Source organism: Chiloscyllium punctatum, chromosome 38, assembly GCF_047496795.1.
Source record: "Chiloscyllium punctatum isolate Juve2018m chromosome 38, sChiPun1.3, whole genome shotgun sequence".
Taxonomy (NCBI): Eukaryota; Metazoa; Chordata; class Chondrichthyes; order Orectolobiformes; family Hemiscylliidae; genus Chiloscyllium; species Chiloscyllium punctatum.
This window is the reverse complement of record NC_092776.1, coordinates 22,575,390-22,591,683: the sequence shown is the minus strand read 5'-3', so window position 1 is coordinate 22,591,683 and position 16,294 is coordinate 22,575,390. Positions and strand designations below refer to the sequence as shown.

The 16,294-nt window shown below is 39.0% G+C and overlaps 1 protein-coding gene across 3 annotated transcripts in view; it reads left to right on the top strand.

Annotated features, from left to right (window-relative positions):
- Window positions 1-16,294, top strand: part of atrnl1b (attractin-like 1b) — a 928,830-nt gene that overhangs the window by 82,305 nt on the left and 830,231 nt on the right. For all 3 annotated transcript variants that reach the window (XM_072557357.1, XM_072557356.1, XM_072557358.1), the window contains exons 6-7: window positions 493-667; window positions 13,028-13,121. In XM_072557357.1, coding sequence (XP_072413458.1) covers window positions 493-667; window positions 13,028-13,121 — 269 coding nt within the window. The remainder of the gene's footprint in view (window positions 1-492; window positions 668-13,027; window positions 13,122-16,294) is intronic.

Genomic DNA, 16,294 nt, shown 5'->3' with positions numbered 1-16,294 from the left:
AAGGAGTAGGGAAGTTCGGTCGAATCTTTATAGAACTATAGAGTAGTTTGTCAACAGTTAAGTATCACATCAGTTCTCGCTGTCATGTTTTGGAGGGGATTTGCGTGTCATTAATGGGTGAGGAAGATATTTACCAGTATGGATTTGGGGATGGGATATTTCAGGTAGTATGAATTCAGTGGATCGAAATGGCTGTCTGACTCGAAATTTTGACCAAATTTAATGCTTTTGTTTCAGTTAACTGATGCATTTTGAGGCAGCACATTTCAAAGATGTTTATTTTTTGAGAATGCCAATTCTGCAATGTAATTAAATATGTGGATTCTAATATTCGTTGTTGTGATCATTATCTGACAATGAAAATGTACACTTCATGTTTCAAATATGATTTAAGTTGTTTAATACTGAATTTTGTGAGTTGTTGCTATATGTCCCTGGGTTGACTAATAACGCATGTCACAAAACAATTGAAATATTACATTTGTATTTTAGGACCAGATTGCTCTTTGACTGTTCCATCAATGGAATCCTACTGGGTACTGCCAAACATTAAACCCTTTAGCCCCAGTGTGAGCCGTGCATCTCACAAGGCTGTTGTATATGGGAAGTTTATGTGGGTAATTGGTGGATATACCTTCAATTATAGTTCATCGCAGATGATCCTTAAGTAAGTATGTGTTTGTAATTTAGTTTTAGCAGTTGTTGTATTTCACTTGAAGACTTGCATGTTTACTCATGTAAATTTGATGATCTCTCAGCTCTTCTTATTTGTTTGATAGTCTGCAGAGTTCAGACATCTGTTATGTTTGGAATCTCCAAGTATAGCAATCTAAATAGGCCACTTGCTTTTTTTAAATACATTGACATTCGACATTTTTCCATATCATTGCATTTTAAAAAGCTTTTTAATGAAGTTCCATACCGTTTTTCTACATACAAGCTACGAAGTGACTTTTGTTTGAAAGCTAAGTTCTCCTATCTGAAATTTCAAAAAGTTTAATAAATTTTCACTTTGCAGGTCCTTTTCTTTCATCAGGTCAAATCGCCAATGGTTGGAGTTAACTAGAAAGGTCTATGAAGACTTGTAAAAGGGACTGCTGCAGATTCCTTGTTAGTGTCTGGTTGTAACATGCAGATTCTCTATATAGTTCTGAAGTTTTGGCGTCTCTGGTCTCTAGATTTACGAGGAGATTTCATAAACTGCTGCTTCTCCATTTCCTTGCTATTACAGCATGATTTAATCTGACTTTGCACAATCAAGTATGATGCCACCCAGATTTGATATAACGTATCTTTCCCTAAAATTTCAGTACAATGTTCCAGAAAATTTACTGAACTGTAAATAACTTGCATAGGTTTTCTTAATATTCCTTGCATATCTTGTCCCCAGCTTGGCTGAAGATATTGACACCTAATATGATAATCCTCAGGTGCCTGTTGCCCTCTGGTACATAAAAAATGATGAGTGTTGGCAGGATCTTTAAACTGTGGGCTGTTCACACTTGAGCCTCCTTGTGCCCAAATTCGATGTTCACATATTTACTTTTTAGAAGCTATCTTTGGATAGTGATTTGAGAATGCAACCCGAAGAGAATGGCTCACCCACATTCAGGACTGCTAAACATCAGCAGCCACTGTGCTGTTGATCAAGTCGTCCGATTGTGATTCGATACTGAATTATTTTCAGTATGTCTCATTTACGCAGTGATTTTACCAACTGAAGTGCTCTTTGACGACACCGTAGCATTTATATCTGATTGAATTCTGCATAACAACTGACACGGAGGCTTATTTGTTGAGTTTGGCAAAGGCTGAGATTGGTAATAGGATTGTGGAATATTATGATTAGGCAAGAAATTGGAATTGAAGTCAATGATTAGGTATAATATAGAATGACAGCATAGGTTTGAAGTGCCTAATAGCCTAATTCTATTTCTTATCACCATTTGTGCTAGATATTTATGAGCACAACCTGATGAGAAGAAATGCGAATGGTCTGTTGTGATAAAGCTGCTCCTTTAACAAGTTTATGCAGTCCTTGGCTTTTTTTTCCAGACGTCATAAATGACACAGACTTTGAAAAGTCTGATGTGTTGGGTTTTGGAGCTTGTTTGATAATAGCTAACAGATACTTCCTCAGGCTGAAGGCTTTCAAGTTTAAAAACAAACACTTCTACAATGAAAGAGGAGTGCCCAGTTCTCCCAGCTCAGCTTTTCTCTGGTTTGGTATTTAGCAGTAGTGTGGAAAAAAGCTGCTGGACACAAAAAAAAGCAGGTGCAGGCTGGAACTCTCTCTTTGACTTCTATCTTGTAAGAACCTGTTTGATTTTTTTCATTTGTGCCAAGGGGTGTTTATGGGGATTCTTGCAAGATTTTGGAACAGCATCATTAAATTGGGATAATCAATTGGATTTTCAGGTAGGATAAGTTATTCGGTATTCTCTTCACTTTGTTTGTGTTTCATTCGGTAATCTTGTAAATAATTCTGTTTGTTTTAAACTAAGTGGTTTGACCAGCTGATTCTCTCCTGGAATATCGACTTTATACCTGCTTAAAACAGCTAGCAAGGTTAGGGTCTGAGCTACCTTCTTGAAGTGTTTTGAGGGGTCTGATCTGGTCCATAATACTGTCTATTGTTAGCGATTTTTGAGAAGATTTGTAGCTCAGGTTGATGGTAAGTATGTAAGTTAGCTCGCTGAGCTTAAAGACTAATTTTCAGATGTTTCGTCACCATACGTGGTAACATCATCAGTGAGAGTCTCCGGTGAAGTGCTGGTGGTATGTCCCGTCTCTGTCTATAGGACTCGGTTTCTTAAGGTGGGTGATGCCATTTCCGGTTCTTTATTTCAAGGGGAGGTAAATAGGAGCCAAATCAATGTGTTTTATTGATTGAGTTCTGGTTAGAATGTCTGCCTCTCAGAATTCTTAAACATGTCTTTGTTTCGCCTGTCCGAGGATCTGTGTGTTGGCCCAGTCAAAGTGGTATCCTTCTTTGTCTGTATGTAAAGAAAGTAGCAATAATGGGTCATGTCTTTTGGTGGCCAGTTGGTATTCATGAATCCTGGTGGCAAGTCTCCTGCTACTTTGTCTGATTTTTTTTTACAGTTCTTGCATGATATCTTGTAAATGTCTGGAAGTCATTTCTGATATGTCTTTGATGTAACGTAATGTGGCTATAATTTTTGATTGCGTTGTGTCTGCTTGTTTGAGTTTGAATCTGAGGAATCAGTGGATTGTGTTTATTGGGTACCTGTTTTTCTTGAAAGCATTATATAGACATTTTTCTGCTTTTTGTAGTTCTTGGATGCTGCGGTGTGATGTAGCTTGTTGAAATGTCTTGATGTAGCTCTGTTTGTGGGTGTTGGGATGATTGCCTCTGAAGTTAAGTTTTTGGTCAATGTTTGTTGTTTTTGTGTAGATGCTGGTTTGAAGCTCTCCATTAACTGTACATTCAACTGTCACGTGTAGGAATGGGAGTCTGTTGTCATTCTCTTCCTTTTTTTTGTGAATTTTATGCCTGTCAGGATATTGTTCATGGTTTTGTATGTTTCCTCTAATTTGTTCCATTTTGTGATGACAAAGGTGTAATCTAGGTAGTGTACCCAGAATTTGGGTCGGATAGATGGGAGGGCAAGGAGAAAGTGAGGTCTGCAGATGCTGGAGATCAGAGTCCAGAGTGTGTTGCTGGAATAGCACAGCAGGTCAGGCAGCATCCGAGGAGCAGTAGAATCAATGTTTTGGGCCATAACCCCCCCCCCCCCCCCCCCCACCTTCAAGAATGAGGCTGGGAGCCTCGGGGGTGGAGAGTTAAATGGGAGGGGGGTGGGGCTGGGGAGAAGTTGGCTCAGAGTGCAATAGATGGATGGAGATGGGGATAAAGGTGATAGGTCGGAGAGGAAGGTAGAGCGGATAGGTGAGAAGGAAGAGAGACAGGTGGAACAGGTCATGAGGGTGGTGCTGGGTTGGAACTGGGGTAAGGTGGGGGGGAGGGGAAATGTGAAAACTGGTGAAGTCCACATTAATACCCTGGGGTTGAAGGGTTTTATGTTCTGTGAGAAAGAATGAGATTCTGTTCAGCAGTTGTGGGGTTGGGTATATCACCACCTGCTGGTAAGTGTCCAAAAAGCATTTGCCTTTTCAAGATAGTTGGATTTTTTAAAAATAAGGGTCATCTGTCCCTTGTCTGCAGGTAAGGTTAAATATTAATGTGTTATAGTTTGTGTTGAAAAACAAGAACAGTCGTCTGTTGCTAGAGGGAATTATTGCCTTTGAACTGTCCAGTTTGCAGCAGGTGCAGCGTTGTCTATGTCAGTATAAAATTGGCAAATTCTGTGTTTGTGATTTGAGCAAAGGTTTTTTAGTGAATCAAGACAGCTGACATCGGAAGCAATGGAAAGAATTGGCACCCCTCAATATGCCGAATAATGCTCATGTAATGGTGAGAGAGAAAATTCAGATATTTGTAGTGTTGTGGACCAGAGCAGACCCACTCAAAATATATTAAGACGGTAACCTGGACACTAACTTTTTTGAACTTTAAAGGTAAATGTAAGATGTTGTATTCTAGATGCAGTTTGATTGTCGAACTACTCGATGCTAAGCAAAACGCAATTTATTCATACGCTATTGTTAGAATGCAATCAAAGAAATATTAAAGAATTGGCATCGTTGTAATTTAATGAAAATACTAAACACAGTAATAGATACAGTAACTATTTCTAATTAATTGTTCCAAAAAGTAACATCCCATAAACACCCTTGGCAAAGGCAGCCAATAAAATATATTGTGTATCATGCGACTCTCGTAGCCCAGGAGGAAAAACATGAGAACTCTGTAGCAGGGGGAGGTGGACTGCAGCTTCCAAACTCTGCTGAGAATCCAGCAATAACTGCTGAACGTTCAAACTAAAAGTCCTGGCTCTGTGGGAGCTTGACCACACCTATTTAGGCTACTTCTATTCTTCCAACCTTTCACAGAAAAAATTTCCAAGGCCTGCCAAGCTGTTTACTTTATAAGTTTTCAATAGACAGCTCAGCATGTCTGCTTTAAAACCTCCCTTCAAAAAAGACAAAATAGACCTTTTAAAGCCATAGTGTTGATGCCCATTCCCAAATTTAGAAAGATGCCTTCAATTTTAAAAACCTTTTTTGTCTTGTGCTATTAGTACACTAAATGCATTCAAAGTTTGTGAGAAGATTTGTACTCGAGTGCTCGTTGTTGTGGTTCTGTTCGCTGAGCTGGGAATTTGTGTTGCAGACGTTTCATCCTCTGTCCAGGTGACATCCTCAGTGCTTGGGAGCCTCCTGTGAAGCGCTTCTGTGATCTTTCCTCCGGCATTTATAGTGGTTTGAATCTGCCGCTTTCGGTTGTCAGTTCCAGCTGTCCGTTGCAGTGGCCGGTATATTGGGTCCAGGTCGATGTGCTTATTGATTGAATCTGTGGATGAGTGCCATGCCTCTAGGAATTCCCTGGCTGTTTTCTGTTTGGCTTGTCCTATAATAGTAGTGTTGTCCCAGCCGAATTCATGTTGCTTGTCATTTGCATGTGTGGCTACTAAGGATAGCTGGTCGTGTTGTTTCGTGGCTAGTTGGTGTTCATGGATGCGGATCGTTAGCTGTCTTCCTGTTTGTCCTATGTAGTGTTTTGTGCAGTCCTTGCTTGGGATTTTGTACACTACCTTGGTTTTGCTCATGCTGGGTATCAGGTCCTTCGTTCTGGTGAGTTGTTGTCTGAGAGTGGCTGTTGGTTTGTGTGCTCTTATGAGTCGTAGTGGTCGCAGTAGTCTGGCTGTCAGTTCAGAAATGCTTTTGATGTATGGTAACGTGGCTAGTCCTTTGGGTTGTGGCATGTCCTCGTTCCGTTGTCTTTCCCTTAGGCATCTGTGATGAAATTACGCGGGTATCCGTTTTTGGCGAATACATTGTATACAGGAAAGCCACACACCCAGACCAAGTCCTGAACTATGAAAGCAACCACCCCAACACACACAAAAGAAGTTGCATCAAGACACTATTCAAAAGGGCCACAACACACTGCAGTACACCAGAACTGCAAAAAGAGGAAGAACACCAATACAGTGTATTCGCCAAAAACAGATACCCGCGCAATTTCATCAATAGATGCCTAAGGGAAAGACAACGGAACGAGGACATGCCGCAACTCAAAGGACTAGCCACACTACCATACATCAAGAGCATTTCCGAACTGACAGCCAGACTACTGTGACCACTAGGACTCATAACTGCACACAAACCAACAGCCACTCTCGGACAGCAACTCACCAGAATGAAGGATCCGATACCCAGCATGAGCAAAACCAAGGTAGTGTACAAAATCCAATGCAAGGACTGCACAAAACGCTACATAGGACAAACAGGAAGAGAGCTAATGATCCGCATCCATGAACACCAACTGGCCACGAAACGACACGACCAGCTATCCTTAGTAGCCACACACGCAGATGACAAGCAACATGAATTCGGCTGAGACAACACTACTATTATAGGACAAGCCAAACAGAGAACAGTCAGGGAATTCCTAGAGGCATGGCACTCATCCACAGATTCAATCAATAAGTACATCGTCCTGGACCCAATATACCAACCACTGCAATGGACAGCTGGAACTGCCAACTGGAAATGGCAGATTCAAACCACAAATGCTTGGAGGTAAGATCACAGAAGCGCTTGACAGGAGGCTCCCAAGCACTGACGATGTCACCTAGACAGGGGACGAAACATCTGCAACACAAATTCCCAGCTCGGCGAACAGAACCACAACACTAAATGCATATATACCACATTGAATCTAAGCATGCAAACAATCACTACTACAGTCCATGTCAGTCCATTTTTTTTCCCCCACTATCAAACTACCAAAGTTACAAAATCTGATTCATATCCTATTCCACATTTGGAAGGCTGTATTGAGAAGGTGGGATAAGCAACTTATAAGTTGGACTTATTCAGATGATATTGAAAGAAAGAAGAAAATTCATCAAAGTTGTGACAACGCCTCGTGAATTGCATTCTTTCGACTTGCTAGGTGTATAATTTTCAAATTGAATGGCTGCAGTAATAACCTCCATCTAAACAGTGTGAAATCTTTGTCCTAAAATTTCTCCTAAAGCTTTAAGGAGTTATGGTCTGTACATACAATTGTCTCAAGACACATTGCTGACAATATAAATGTTGTAACACCAGCACCAAACTCGCGGTCTCCTCAATTGTAGAATATTTATATTGATGATTATTCAATTTTCTTGAAAAATACACAGTAGGTTTTTCTAGCACTTGTATTTTTCTAGCACTTGCATTCTTGTAAGAGTACAGCACTGACGCCCACATCACACTTATTGATAATCACCTTGAAAGGCTTAGTGAATTAGGTGTGGCAAACGCTTGGCAGTGGTTAACACAGCTTTCAGGCTGTCAAATGCTTTCTGATGGTCCTCTATCCACTTGAAATTTTCTGCATCTCTTCAAGTCAGTCTTTGGAGCAACCACACTACTAAAATTCAATACGAACTTCTGATTTTAAAAAAAACTTTATCCCAGGAATCATTGAAACTCCCAGGAAACTCCCAAAAAAACCTTTAGTTTTCACATCCCATGGGGCCATTGGTCAATGTGACTTTGGCTTTTGCGAACTCCCTTTTAGCCAGGTTTATCATCCAGCCCACTTCCCAAAGCCAATTTATAAATTCTGATAGATGCTGCAAATATTCTTTCCGTGTGACTAAAAATGATCACATCCTCAATGTACACCACAGAATTGGGTAATCTCGCAATAACTTTATTGGTTAGACTTTGTGGCTGATGCATTTTTCATGTCAAATGGCACGACTTTAAGCTGGTACCATCCATTTGGTATTGTGAAAGCTGGAATTTTCTTCTTTCTTTCAATATCATCTGAATAAGTCCAATTTATAAGTTGCTTATCTCACCTTTTCAATACAGCCTTCCAAATGTGGAATAGGATATGAATCAGATTTTGTAACTTTGTGATAGTCCACTCATTCTTTGTGATATTCCATACGCAATCGTTAGGTACCGACCGGTTTTGGAACTATGGGTTACTATGAGTGAGCTCCATTTGCTGTAACTCACTTTGATTATAGTGCCTTTGCTCATGTGTTCAATTTTTTTTTTGAACCTGTGCCAACTTTGGAGGGTTATGTCTACAAGCATGTTGTTTAATTGCATCAGCATGTCATACATCTATTTCATGCATAATTAGACGAGTGCTTCCCAGCTTATTCCCACATATCTCCCCATATGATGTGAATAACTCATTCATGTCATAATTTTTGAGAACTTCCTCATTGTCCAATTTAATTTGAGGCAATTTGAATCATTTAAGAATCATTGGGACTTGATTCTTCATTCTGTGTTGTAACCTGTAACCCATTCCATTTGTTTTCCTTCCCCATTAAAATATCTTTTGAGCATATTCACATCACACACTCTGAGATTTCTTTCTATCTGACTTTCTTATGAAATAATTTACCTCACTCAATTTCATTTCAATTTGATAAGGCTTACTAAATCTTGCCTTTACCACTGGAAGCAATGCTAATACTTCCCATCCACATAAGTAAAATTGGAAATTTCTTTGATATCGTGTCTTCCTTTTGTTTCATTTCATCCTTTGCTACTTTTAAGTGTTGTCTAGCCAGCTCTATTTAATTTTTCCCTAAAATTTGACAAATAGTCCAAGTGTGTGGTTTCTGAACTCTGATATTCACCAATTTCTCCTTAATCAATTTGCGTTCCTCTCCCCTCATGCCCAAAAACTAATTTAAATGGACAGAGAGATTAATTTGGTGCATCCCAAATTGCAAAAAGTACAAATGGAATTCCTTTATCCCAAACCTCTGAATGAATAGTTTTGAATATCAGCCCTCAACATGGTCTTAAAAGTTTGATGCCATATTCTAATGCTGTCTGTGATTCTGGGTGGTATGCAGGGAATTTAAATTGTTTTATTCCTAAACTGTCCTTAACTTCCTTAATAGGTTTGATGTAACATTTGACCCTTAATGCAATTGCATCTCTGTGAATCGTCGGTTATCTAATGGGAAAAAAAAAGTAACTCTTCTCCAATCCTTTTAGCTTTGACACTGCCTAATGGAGTAGCCTCCAGAAATTGAGTGGACTCATCCATTATGGTCAGCAAATATTGATTCCTACTTTTTGTTTTAGGTAGGGGTCCTATGCAATTAATTGAGACCCTTATAAAAGGTTCCTCAAATGCAGGAATGAGTATTAAGGGCGCTGGTGTTATCCCTGCCTGAGGTTTTCTAATGACCTGACACAATTCTACCACCGATTACCACGTGGTAATTCATATGCAACACATTCTGTCTATAACCCACCAGTAATACAACTTGATGAGCTTCTGCCTATTTCTCATCTGCATAAATGTGTGATAGTCTCCATTTCCTTATTAGAATACCATGTTTAAGATAGTAGCATTCTGGATGCACTCAGATTCTTCTTCTGTGTAGGATTTTTGCAACAACTGTTTTAGTGTTTTATCTTTCTGTTGGAATTCAGTTATTGTCCTCTACTTGCTCTTGTTTTTTCTTAACATTTTGTTCAAGCAGAGTCTCTGATAATTGAACTTTAGTTTTCTTTATTATTTGATTTCTCCTTCTGGTTCCACTTGTGGCTTTGTGACCTCGTTCCCACATCGTCAGGAAAAATCCCAGGATATACTTCCTGTCACACCTCAGTTGCATAATTTTCCATTGGTTGAAAAGCCAATTTTCCATTGGCTTTTCAACCACAGTCGGCATCACTCCCACTGATGGTCCAGCTTATCATTTACCAAGGATAAATTGGAACCAAGAATTTCTTTACTTACACCACAACATTATCATCGGACTCTCTAACTTCTATTTATATAATGGAACAACAACTCTTCTCACTTTTCTGGCAATGCTCCCTCTGAAATACATATTTTATCATCTTTTCATATCAAAGGTGCACTTGCTTCTTTATGTCTCAAAATTTTAATTTCTTCACTTCCTCCTGGCAAAAATGAGCAAATCTTACCCTTGCAAGTAAATTCTTTAAAGGGATCTGGCACTGTCTTCTCAACCAGCCCCTGGTCAGGTTGTACATCCTTTTGCAGCTTCCAAGCTTCCACTGGGCTTTCCTTCAGCACTTCAACAAAACTGACTGGCTTGTCCTGTTTTCCCACATCCATCTTCCCAGTACTTTTTCGAAATCACCAACACTGACTTCACGTGGCCCACTACATTACATTGAAAACACCTGAGCGTTTTTACCTTTTTTTTCCCCTCACTGGTTTCCTTTTCACCCTGTGGTAAACCATCCTTACTATCTTCAATGAGGTCTCCTTTTCCCATAACACCTGGTGATTTATTTTCCCAATTTCTTTCCCAAACAGCTAACTTATGCTTTATGAACCAACTCCTAACCGTTTGCCATTTCAGCTAATCTTGTAGTCTTAAATGTCTGCTCCATGTGAGTTGTCACTACTTCAGGAAGTGAATTTTTGAACTTCTCTACAATGATCATCTTTCTAATATCATATATTTGATCTATCTTCAAGGCCATTATCCACCTATCAAAATTAGTTTGTTTGATCCTTTCAAACACAATGTATTTTTGATCAGATTCCTTCTGTGGATTCTTAAAATATTGTCTGTCGTCTTCTGGTACTAGCTCATATACACTTAAGATGCCATTTTTCACTTCATTATACACCCCAAATACCACCTGTGATAGTGATGCAAATACCTTATTAGCTCTACCTACCAACTTTGTTTGGATCAATAATAGTCACGCAGTCACTGATCATTTCCATTGTTTAGCCACATTGTCAAATAAAATGAAAAAGGTTTCTACGTCCTTTTCATTGAATTTAGGCAACATTTGGACATTATTTAAACAGCTCCTCACCAGATCTTTGGCTATGATGGGATTACTATCCATCACTGTCCTCATTACCACTAACTTTCAAGTCTACCTCTGCCATTTTTAGTCAGCTTTGAGTTTTCAGTTCTAACTTCTGAAGTTCAAAAGCTCTGTTTCTCCCTTTCTTTTGTGTCTAATTCAAGCTGCTTCATTTGCAATTGAATTTTAACCATTACCAAAAGTTCCAACGGTATTCCGAGCAAATGTAAACTGTGCGTGATTCCTACAATTATCTCCCCTTTCCTTGCAGACACAGGCAAACCCAACTCTAGCTTGTTTGCCAATTCTGAAAGCCTTGTCTTGCTCACTTTCTTCCACCTCCTAGAAAATTCCTAGTGACTGCAAGAGCCATTACTAGACAAGGTGTATCCTGTTTAAAGCAATACCTGAAATAAAAGACGCTAACACTTAGTATTCACTGCCTTAGGTCCAATTATCCTAAACCCAACCTTGAATTAGAGATTTTGATCCCAGATGAGCCCCCAGTTTGTTATGGACTAGACTGAAACCATTCAAAATGTATTAAGGAGGTAGCCTAGACCCAACTGTTTCTTATTTCAAAGGTGATGTAATTTGATTGGTCAAACTACTCAGTGTTAAGCAAAAAGAATTGGCTTAGCTATAACTCTCTATTGAAATGCTTAATGAAAAGATGGATAGTAACCACTAAGAATTTTGAAAACATTTGCAGCTTGGGTTGTGGATACGCTTGTCCTTTGCCCATAGAACTGGTAGGTTTGTATGCAGACATTTTGTCACCCTGCTAGGTAACATCTCCAGTGCACCTTCTGATGAAGTGTTGTTGAACTACTCTGCTCATTATTTATGTGAACTGTTCTGTTATGGTGAGATATCATTTCCTCTCCTGCTCCGCAGTAGCTCGTATATAGAATCCATTTCTGCAGGCCTGTTGATTAGTGTTCCTGTTTAAGAACAAGGAAATTCCCATGCATGTCTTTGATTAGCTTGTCTCAAGATGGTTACGTTGTCCCAGCTGAATTAATGGTCCTCCTTATCTAAGTGTACGGAGATGAGTGAGAATTAGTGGTGTCGTTTTACTGCCATTGGTGTTTGTGTATTCTGGTATCTAGTTTCCTTCCAGTCTATCCAGTCTAATGTTTGTGGTAGTCATGGCACAGACAATAACCACCACTAATAAGCTGTTCCAATGTAGTAACATCCTATAAACGCACCTTTGGCAAAGCCAAAGATTGTCCCTCTTGCAATTCTAACAACCCAGAAGGAAAAGCTTCGAGAAAACTGATAGAATGTAGCAGAGAGGGATGGACTGCAGGTTCCAAACCCTGCTGAGACTCCAGCAACAACTGTTGAAAGCTGAAACGAAAAATTCTGGTTCTGTGGAATCTTGACCACACCTATTTACATGCTTCTATTGTTCCAATTTTGTATTGAAAAAATCCCCAGGCACCACAAGCTGTTCGCGAGTTCTCAATAGATAGATTGACACATCTGCCTTGAAACCTCTCCTCAAAAAGAAAATGACAGAATGCACTTCTTAAAGCCAAATTATCATTACAGTAAGTTCTGGGATTGATTAAAGAAAGATGAAAAAAATGATGTGGCAATAATACTTCATACAGTATAATAGCGCTACATAAAAGCAAATGCAAGTAGTGGTGAGGAATGGGACAATTAATTATTGCTTATTGTCAACTTGGTTGAGTTGAGCTACAAAAACCCAAGGCATACGCATTTTTACACAAGCAAATATAATTGCTGAAGGTACGTTTGCTAGATTGTGTTGCTGAAGAGCAATCCCTCTAAGTAAGCTGTTTTGCCACATTTTAAATCTGAATACTGGACAGGAGAATTTTGGTTAGAATATATATTTGGGGAGTAAATTCCCATAAGTCAGATATTTCTTAGTTTTATGTCCAGTCATTTATCAATTTATGTGACACACAGTGACTGATAAGTCTACACTTAGTGGCCTGATGTCACAAAATTGTTGAATGAATGTTAAATTAATTTGTACAACAAGGACGTGGCAATTTTGTATCTTGATATGCATAAAAAGAAGCTGTCTCCAGTAGCACTGACCTACTTAATTTGATTTCAGGTATGATTTGGAGAGCAATGGGTGGGCAGGTGTACCCATAGTAAGTGTTGCAAGACCATCTTCAAGATATGGACATTCCTTAACATTATATCAGGTACACTTTCAACTGATTTTAACTTCTGTTTTTAAATTCATTTCTAATTGAGCTTCGTAATAACTCTTGGGTGCTCCAGAATTCCAAACATTAATTTTGGGTAATGTGTCTTTTTTAAGTTTTTGCACAGCTTGCCAAATGTTAGACTATGAAATGCGATATGCATCTTTCTTCATCCTAGTATCCTCCATTAATTACTAGGTAGGGGTATGGTTGACTGGAAAGAAAATTCTGTAATGTCGAAACCTTGAGACGTTTTAATGAGAACATTATCATTGTAATGTTTCCCAAGCTGCCTGTGGTACGTCTCTAACTTTTCTCTGTCAGCAGCCTTTTGAGATTCCTTGGTGCTGTTTTATATGGCAAAGTCCACAAAAATCCTCGGTAAGATAATTAGGACTGAGAAAGGCGATTTGGTTAATTTTGGTTCATTCATTCAAAATTATCTTGCAGTTTCTTTCATTTCAGCATTCTGTTTGTTTTTGGGATTGCAAGATATTTCCTGCAACAGTGCAATATCCAGAATGTTGTTTAGTGTACTGTTTCTGCACTTGTATGAAATTAAACTTCTCATCCCATTCCTAAATTTGCCTTTTACCATTTTCAAGCTGTACTTCTGTTTTCTCAAACGAATTTAAATTACAGAACATCTTTACTATTTGAACTGTTAATATATTTCTACAAAGGCATCACTCAGATTTTTCCTTTAACTTGAGCTTTTCAACCTTTTTTCTGTCTTCACTTATTTTTAAACTTGTGCATCTTCATTACATTCTGGGTTTGTATGTCCACTTAATGTCATCTGACCAGAAGTGAACAAAATGATAATATTGGTTTGTGCAAAACATTAGGCTCTTGATTTTCTTAAATTGTTCTGTCTCAGCTATAGACTTGATTTTCTTTTGGATTCATCAATATCTAAGCTTAAGTTGGTTAGAGTTTTTGAATGTTCGAGGTCTACTAAACTTCTAAATCTTTCTCAATGTTGTTATTTGCCACTTCCTGCATTTTTCATAGTCAGAAGTTCCATGACTCCAAGTTACAGTCCTACAGGTTTATTTGAAATTGCAAGCTTATGGAGCACAGCTGCTTTGTCGGGTGAAATTTTACTTTGTGTGTTACATTGAGTAACCGGATTTAGACTAATCTGTCATTGATTTACCAATTTAACCATCTTGTAATTTCTGCCTCCAATACAGCTGCCTTCAATTTCACTTCTTCCTCATTGATCTAATATGCAACATTGATAAACTTGCATTTATTTTTCATTTGATGCAAACAGGAAACCATGGTTGTCTCAATAAAATTCCCGAGGACACTATAATGTTATTTTCCCCACAATCCTGAAATGACCGTTGATTTATGTTCCTCAGCCAATGTCTTATTGATCTCCAAAGTTGTATTAAATCTGTATGTGTTTTCAGCTTACGTAATAGGCTTTCAACTAGAACTTTGACAAATTATTTCTGGAGTTCTGGCCATAATACTTCACTGTAGCTACACGGTATGACACTTTCTCGGAGGTTAATGAGGTGAGCAGACAGGAAGTCCTCACTGGAGTCCAAATTGACACATCATTTATGTTTCTGATAATTAAATGTGAAGCTATTAAATGTGGAATTGAAGTTAGTAATGAATTTTTTGAAGTTTTTAAATTTTGTACAAGAATACCCATGTAAGTGGAAACCAACATACTGTATGAGAGAGTGCGGATTGGTTGACAAGTAGATTCTTTGTGGAGGTTGTTTCATGCGGAATGTACCAATTGGAGCTGATTCATGGTTAACTGCCAAGATTTGTTTCGGTTTTAAACCAGTCAGGTAGACCCTGGTCAACATATTGCTCTGAGAAATGAACCTGCGAATGGTTGTCATCTATTTTGATGACTGGTACTCCATGTGTGTTTGTTTTGTGCGTGTCTGTGTGTGTGCTTGTAAAATACAGGGCCTGTTTTACTACTATATATTGCTTCCAGGTAATTGGCTAACATTTGGTGGATAATTGAATATGCAAAGAACTGCACGACAACCAATTTAGGATTGTTAGTCTGGCTTGTAGTGTGATACATTTGTATGGAATGGATGTTTCCTATATTAGTACAGGAGCAGGGATGTCTCGTAACCACACAGGGCCATGGTGAGACTACAAATAGAATAAAGTGTACAGTTTTGGTCTCATAGAAGCATTGAATGCTTGTAGTGTGGAGAGGCCATTTGGCCCATCAAGTCCACACTGATCCTCTGAAAAACATCCCATCCTGACCTGTCCCCACTACCCTATCCCTTTAGCCCTGCATTTATCATGGGCAACTTTGGTTTCCACTGGGTGCTCTGGTTTCCTCCCCCAGTCCAATGCTGGGGTTTACAAACTTTACGCAATCACCCAGTTGATTCAATATTGAACCTGGCCCCTGGAGCTGTGAGGCAACAGTGCTACCATTGACACCGTGCTACTCTTGTCATCTGAGGAGGAAAATTCCTGCTGTTGAGGGAGCATAGGAAAAGTAAACTAGTTTGATTTCTGGGATTGATGTATGAGGAGGGATGAATTGTTTTGATTTATATTCATTGGAATTCAGAAGAATGAGGGGGATTTCATTGAAACTTAAAACAGTTCTAACAGGGCAAGACAAGGTCAATTCAGGAAGGTTGTTAGTGATGCTGGAGGAGTCCAGAACCATGAATCACTGTCTAAGGATACAGTGTACACCATTTGGGATTGAGATGAGGAGAAATGTCTTCAGCTACAGAAAGCAGTTGAAGCCAAAATATTCTATGATTTCAAGAAGGAGTCAGATAAGACTTTGGGGCCAAAATAATTAAAGGATATAGGTTTGGGGAGGGGGGAGGGGGGCGGGGGGACAGGAACAGGAACAGGAACAGGAACAGGAACAAGTTATTGAGGTGGATGATCGACCGTGATCGTAATGAATGGTGGAGCAGGCTTGAAGGCCTAAATTTTTCATGTTGTTATGTTTAGTGCACGGGCCTTGTTCTGTGCAGACAGAAAGAGAATGTACATGCACTATGCCTGCTTTCAGCAAAATAGCTGACAGCCATTTGCTGTTTCATTTCTCAGAGCAGTGCATCGATCAGTCACTGCCGACCTTTTTGATTTAAAGTTTGAAAAAATTAAATTAGATTAGATTACTTACTAATCTTGGCAGTTACTTG